Raw genomic sequence first — 7,814 nt, 5'->3', positions numbered from 1 at the left:
AAAAAAAACTTCATAAGCCCTCCACCAAAAAAGCAATTGAATGTCTTCTCCATGAGACCATCACTACAGAAAATATTTCAATCATAAGTTCAATTCTTAATCCAAGACTATGACTCTCAACCCTATGTTGATATTACCTTGAAGATGCCCATGTATCAAGGCCAACTTCATAACAGTTAAAACCCAGTCAGCTAGCACTTGAAAGAAATGTATACACCTCAAATATACATTTATCAGACTCCCTCTGTAACCTTTGAAGATCCAAAATCAAAATATTGCCTTAATTATACTCAATCTTCTAGTCTAGGCAAGTATATTCTTTAGTCAAATCATCACCTTGAAATCATCTCAAACAGTGCATTTCTTGTGAGATATCAAACATCTACAATAGAAGCAAATGATGCAGTTTTAACTGAAAAAAATAATATGGATCTCGAAAAGCGAAAAAATGCTAAAAATAAATCCCTTGAAGAATATAGGTGAAATACTTTACCATTATCAACAAACTACTAGCACCCAATTTGATAGCTTTAATATCACCAAACTAACTTTCTCATGTCTCACAGGCTACTGCACATTTTAAGGAGTCTAAGCAAAAGTTGAGCAATCTATACAGCTTCCTAGTGTTGCATTTCAGACTGAAGCACTATGTCTACCTATAGGCTATATCCCCCATTACAAAGAATTAGCAGCATGAACTTGTGCATGAACAAGAGCATTTTGGCCAACTACATGAGCATTTAGTACACCAGAATGAACATTTCATGCAGCCAGGTTTTATACATTCTAGGCATCTAGGTCTCCATTCAGGGCATTTTGGCTGGCATGCTGAGCATTTGGGCCACCAGCAACATGAGTTGCAGTTAGGTTTCGAGCAACTAAAGCAACTGGATCGCTTACATTTTAATTTGCAGCACTTGGTGGCGGAATTCCTGGCAGCGGAATTTGACCTCTTGTTTAGCCTTAGAGTTTGCCGGATCTTTTCAAGTCTGATTTCAGTGGTCATATTCTCCATTTCTTGAACAAATTTACAAAGATGGCGAATGTAATCTGGATATAGCTCCAGGTTGCAGTGCCCACCACCTTTAATCCACAAGGGTTCATATGGGTCCCTAGCCATTTTCCATAGTCCACTGCCATGTAGCCAGTTCACTACATCATCTTCAGTACCCTGTAAAACGCTAGCATAAGGAACAGCTTTAATAATAAAAAGCTCGTTTTCGAAAAGACCAACCAAAAGACTTCACTGGAACTGTTCTCCAGTACACCAAAGACAACTTAGCCCTATGGTTAAATCCTTCTCTTACCAAGAAAATTAACTTTTAAAGCTGACATTACCTTAAGGTATGGCAAGAACTCACATTCATGCAACATAATTTACAGCATATATTATTCCCTAATCCATCTTTTATTAAGTTAGGATATAAAAAGAGCCAGAGTTATCAGGCAGCAAACATCCATAATATATCAAGTTAAATGTAGTGACATAAGATGACGTTTGATTATACGAAGTTGATCATTAACAACAAACACAAACAAATCTTTAATAGCTCTGATGCTGACTACATAATTTTCAAGCATAAATCTAGCCCCCTCCGGAGCACTGGACATGATTCCTTGATCAAACCTTATCTTTCTTTACTCTATTTGTTTCCTGCTTTCAGGAGCATCAGATTAAGCAAGAGAAGCTTAGTCATTGTCTGTCCATGAATAACTAGAATGCAGTATTTGCATAGATTAAGTCATTTCATCTACTTGAGTTTAGTGGCATACTAAATTAATGTTCTTCCACTCCCTAATATTAGTCAATATAGCGATTAAAAGCTCATAATGAGTCCAATCAATCCAACAAACCAAAAGAACATTTATAGAACCCCCAATGCTTACAAAGGCAGACAAACAGAAAATAGAAAAAGGGGCAGTAGTAAAAGCATGCTGTGCCCATCAGTTTACATAAAAACATATGAAAACTTCCAACTACTTGAGAACCAACACAACATCCTGCTAGTTACAATAATTGTTTACTCTTTTGAAAACTTTATCTCAAACTGTAGTTGTTATTTAAATTTCTACCTGCAAAGCAAAAACACAAACATCTTCTGATTGAGGAATATGATTTTGGCTTGAGCAGTCATCAGTCAATTCCAATACTCGCAGTCAATTGAATCCTTCCTACTTATACTTATTAGTAAAATTTCTTGTATATGTCCTATTACTGGGTACAGGAGTTCAGTCCATGAAGTCCATGATCACTGACTAGTGTGGCATATTTTTAGACCCTACATTTATAAAATATTCCTCTGGAATGACTTTTAGACAAGAATATGCAGCAAAAAAAAAAAAAAAGGAAACCCAATCATAAAGAAGAAGCAAGTTTTATATCCACTCAGCAAGAATAAGAGTTGTTGGTCTGAATGCTCATCACTACACACTCTGGGTGAGTATAACTTCAAAATCACGGAGAAAAATAAAAGATTAAAATAAAATCAAATATGAAGAATACTTACATGAATAACAAGCACAGGGCACTTCACCTTCCGAATTTTATTTACATTCTGCACATTGAAAGAACAACAATGAATTTAAGCAGCAAAAATTGGATTTCCTGCTATATTTTGCGTAAAAGCACAAGCCACAAGTCTTGATTTATTCAGGCAAGAAATGCATGGTCATACTGGACTTGAATTAACAAAGTATAGCTTCTATCTCAACGATAACATTTCAATAGTTTAAAAAAGATTCTCGCAACCAAAATATCCACAAAATTGCAGTATATTTCCTCAACTTTGATGGCATCATACTGTGCCAAATTGAGAAGCTTCAATTCCTACAGAAGCACAAATACTTAGTAGGATTAACACAATGAAGGGTATTATCATCATCTTCACATGAACACATTTTGTTGAAAACAGTTTTCAAGCAAAAATCAAGCCACCATGATTGCATACAATAATTGTTTTGCTCAAAGGTCTGCTCCTAGTTTTGAGATTGTTTTGCAAACCCTTTTCAGTCCAATTGCACTTGATTAATTTGGGACAATGCATTTAATTAAGTCAGAACAAGAAGCCAAATCAATGAATTTCTAGCTCACAAACAAGAACTGCAGGGAATCTACCATGAGAACATCATACCATTTATTTGTTAGATCACAGATGGTTTGATCGGACAACAAAGAAATGCATCAAGATCTGCTAAAAATATTGTAACTAATGATCAGTATCTTGTAGCAGCTGAACTTCAAAGTGGATGGGTCAAAATAGATTGTTGAAACTTGCTAAGATGATTTACATTAAATTCTTGAACCACAATATCAACTAACATAGAGTCTAACATCAAAGGTTTCAAGGTCAAAATAGATTGTTGAAACATGCTAAGATGATTTACGTTAAATTCTTGAACCACATTATCAACTAACACAGAGTCTAACATCAAAGGTTTCAATTAACTATACAGATAGACTACATAAGCAGAATCAATGAATATCCTCTTGTTTCATCTCTTGTACTGACTGGAGAGCATATAGCTACTTACCCTGTAAATGTCAAAACATAGCGTGAACTTCACGTGACAGAGCACACGAAGACCAGAAAGAATCGCACTGTGCAGAACTACACCCCTCAACCTGGGAAGTTTAGCTGCCAAGTGCAATGTTGGTCCACTTCCAACAGATTGTCCATATAAAATTAAGTCTTCCTGGCTAACCCCATATTCAGTTTCCAGGCAGTCGTATACTGCTTCTATGTCAGCATAAGTATCAAATTCACTTGGCTGTCACATAAACAGAAATAAAGTATTTTAGACATCAAAAAAATAATATGACAGAGCCTGCACATGCTAAACTAGAGCCTGGAAAACAAACCAGGTCAGTATCAAGTGATATTTTACCAGCCCAGAACAAAATGTTAAACTGTATAACTTGTCTCTTATGAGGTTCACCACAAACTGGTTCCCTGATTGACATCCAATGTCAAGAGTTTTATCTCTGTTGCACAGCCAGATTGCATACGCTTTACACTTAAGTATCTATATCTGCAGGGACAAGTCAAAGGTGCTTGACCCAAACTTGCCTTGTGGATTTTTAATGTTGAACTACTCTTTCCAGCCTTAAAAGTGAAAAAATAAATTCTGTTACAGGTTTGGCCCGTAGATGAGAATCATTTTCAACTGGGAATGTAAATTTTGGATTGAGGATTCATAATGAGTAAGAGTTACTCCTCTGCTGTCACTGAACACGAACAAATTAAAGAGCTTTTAAGGCCAAAATCTTCAATCTTAACGACTTTTATTTACTCAAAACTTATTCAGACACAGATACATTGGTTACGTAGCACCAAGTCAACATGCGTTGCAGTGAAGTATAAAGATTAGAGGCAAAATAAAGATTAGAGGCAAAATAGAAAAGGGATAACGATCGGATGGAGACAAAGGCTTAAGAGAGAGTCTCAGTAACCTTGTAGTCTAAGATATGCATGAAGACACCTCATTGGGGACTTCAGACGCATCAAATATGACACAAAGAGACTGCTAAAAAAAAAAAGAATTTCATACAAGCTAAAATGTACATCAGCAACTTATCTACTGCCATTAACTAAGCATGCTATATTTGGCTAACATTTTTTGGATAGAGCTTTATTTGCAAAAAAAAAAAAATTTGATTGCATCACGAACACATCTTTCAACTATCCTTTTATCTTTCCAACCGCTCTTTTATCTCACATGCATCACATCACAGAAAGTGCTACAGTGTTTTATCAAAATACTATTCCAAATAATCTCCTATCCAAACACACTCATTGTTTTGCATAAATTTCCAAGCTCATTATGCAAACACTACACATATGCACCTAATATCACGTCCTCTCCCCCTTTCATGTGACAGGAAATGACCGTAGTCATTAGCTATTTCATTTTGTAAGCTGCCATACCATTCCAAAAGTTGTACGTATATCAAACAACCTCCTGTCCCCACCTCGATATTTTAATTGTTATATTCCTCATATTCTCTGTTCCCGGACTCATTTTTGACCATGAACAGAAATGGGTCATAATTGCACATTATGATCCTTATTTTTTGACAAGGCCAAGACAGCAGATATAGATGGATGATGGTAAGTTCAACTGACCTTGCCGGTAGAAGCTCCATAGCCAGAATAATCATATCTGCATAAGAAATTACGAATCCAATTAATCGCAAGACAAACAAATATCTACAAAAATAAGTAAATTATTGACAATAATCTTCAATTATGAATCAAGGTCAATGGTTACATCCACAATCAGAAAGCTATGTTTAGCCTAACTGAAAAGAGTCTATGACAGTAGAAAACCAGTTTAACTACTTTATCCTTCAAATTCATGATGTACAAACAAAACCAAAACTACTATTAAGCCACAGATTCTGCAAACAACACAGAGAGGACACTGAAAGCTTTTCCAAGGTAGCATCACTCTAACTCCAAAAAACCCCATTATACCTGACATGACAGTAGGAAGCATATGGACAAAACAAGCGCAATTTGTTAACATAAAAGTAAAAGATAAGTCTCACTGCCCAAAAGCACAATCCCCAAAGAGATCACAATTCACAATGTCTCTATCACAACCCAGCAGTTAAATTCTCCTTTTTCACTTTCACATTTCATTCGGAGAAAGTCACCAGTATTCCCAGATTCACTTTTACTCACAAAGGACAAGAAAAATGAAAAACAAGTAAAAGTGGAAAGGGATGTGCACCATGTAACAACAAGAAAACCATAATACAGCCCTACCTCACTTCAATGCAGCATATTTTATTGTAAAAAACAAAAGCAAATAATCCATTCAACAACCTTGTGGAGAAAAACTATCAGGGAAAAGCATCAACTTGGACACTTGATTTCAAGTCTGTGAAAAAAAAAAAAAACGGTAACAGGGATCCTCTTTTTTCTTTTTCTTTTTTTAACTTGTTAAAACTGGAACAACTCAACCGAGTGAAACAGAAGATCTGAGTCAAGGCTTTGCTACCGTAGCGATTCATCAACAAAACAAATCCGTTTCACAGTCTTGGCCGAGTAAAGGCCAGACAAAAATGCAAACTTTCCCCATAGAAAACAAGAAAAGGCGAAAACTTTACAAAGACATTTAACATTTGACAGAAAGAAATTAGTTCTAACCCATCTAGAAACAAACACCACCACCGCCCCGCCCCCCACCTCTCCCAAAAAAGGGTAAAAATAAAGAGAAAGAGAAATGCCAAAAGCGATTAAATCGTGCAAGAGAAAAAGGCCTAAAAAGTGACCTTTACCAAAACCATGAATATTAAATGTAAAGACATCCCATATCCTAGAAACACAGCATAACATATATTCAATATATCCACCTCCAAGATTTTCAGTCATTAATGAGCTCCAAAAAAAGAACCCATTTGCTAAAACTAATAATAAAAAAGGAAAAAAATGTACCAGATGAACAAACAAAGCCCAGAAGTTTGTGTACCAAATATATATAGATTATCAATAGGAAAAGCACAAAAAATATTTTTATGAACAACAAAAAGAGAATGCAGAAAATTTGAAAAGAAGAAAGGAAAAAATGGGGATACCCCATGAGGTTGACTCTGAGATTAGCTTTAAGTTGGATAAAGAGGTCATAGAGCTGGCCCAGATCAGCTGCATTGCCATGAGAGTATAAAACAGTGAGCCTAGCATATGGGTTCTTTAAATAAAAAGCTACAATTTTGTTTCCTCTTTTGGTGTCAAGCAACAACACATCTAGACTAGGATCATCAGGTGCACCGGAAATGGGCATAGACGACGTCGTAGATACGGCCACCAACTTCCCATCATCTCTCTTCTTCACCTGATAAGTCGCCGGAGAAGGAGGAAAGAATGCAAATTTTGCTGCCAGCTGAGATATAAGACAACCCATGTTGCGAAAAAAATCGAACAAGATGGTCTTTTTATTTTCTTCTTTAGAGTTTTCCCCTGAAATTCCTCCAGCCGCGCCCCAGTTTTTGAATGGCTTTTGCAGACCCTTTTCATGAATGCATGTGTTCTTAACTGGGTTGGTCTTGGAATTTTAAAAACAGCTTTTAAAAAAAAATGTTTTGAATAACGTTTAGTATGTGTTTTTGGGTGTTTTTGTCTTGTACTGGTGTGTGTTTTTGAGGAGTTCGGGAGATGGTAGTAGTGAGATGTGGTTTTGGAGCAGGTAGTTTCAGAGAAGAGGTCAAGGGGGAGAGTAAATTTCAGGGCTTTTAAGGGCTCTGGCTAAGTCTGTTTGCATAAAACTGTGAAAGCTGAGATCATGCATCTTACTGGCATCTGGTTTGATACTGCAGAGAGTGTTAGTGCGTGTGTGAGAGAGAGAGAGGGAGAGAGAAAGCAGCAAATAGCGAGAGATAAGTGAGGAGTTGCTGCTTGTGTGTTATTGCATTGTTGGGGATATATATGTGGACTGTGGAGGTTGGGGTGGCAGAAGAGAAGAGCTCAGAATAGGGAGAAAATCAGAAGGGGCGGAGTTGGTGCAATTTTGTGTCTGCTTTCGAATGAGTTGAAAGAATTGGAGCTCTTTGAAGGGGACACTTTAATATTATGTGTCAGTCTGACAGTGGGGTTCAATGTATCTATCTATCACTTACTCGACTCAGACTAGTGTCACATATCCTATATTATATGGTTTCTATGCACCCTAGCACGTCACTCGGTACGCAGCAGTCTTACAGTAGTAGTAGTAGTGTTTGGATACCAAAATTATTTTAAATAATATTTTATTTGCATCACAAACACATTTCTCAATCTATCTTTTTATATTCTCAATCACATTTTTATCTCACA

General features: G+C 36.4%; 1 protein-coding gene across 1 annotated transcript; it reads right to left on the bottom strand.

The window, feature by feature from the left end:
• Positions 1-476: 476 nt before the first annotated feature.
• Positions 477-7,575, bottom strand: LOC113705292 (uncharacterized). Its single transcript, XM_027227098.2, has 5 exons — positions 6,581-7,575; positions 5,124-5,160; positions 3,532-3,768; positions 2,508-2,555; positions 477-1,171 (listed from the first exon to the last, which is right to left on the bottom strand). The coding sequence occupies exons 1-5, from the start codon at positions 6,904-6,906 to the stop codon at positions 686-688; spliced, it is 1,134 nt and encodes a 377-aa protein (XP_027082899.1). The 5' UTR covers positions 6,907-7,575; the 3' UTR covers positions 477-685.
• Between the last annotated feature and the right edge of the window lie 239 nt (positions 7,576-7,814).

Source organism: Coffea arabica, chromosome 8c, assembly GCF_036785885.1.
Source record: "Coffea arabica cultivar ET-39 chromosome 8c, Coffea Arabica ET-39 HiFi, whole genome shotgun sequence".
Taxonomy (NCBI): Eukaryota; Viridiplantae; Streptophyta; class Magnoliopsida; order Gentianales; family Rubiaceae; genus Coffea; species Coffea arabica.
The sequence above is the reverse complement of the archived record's forward strand: the minus strand, read 5'-3'. Positions and strand labels throughout refer to the sequence as shown.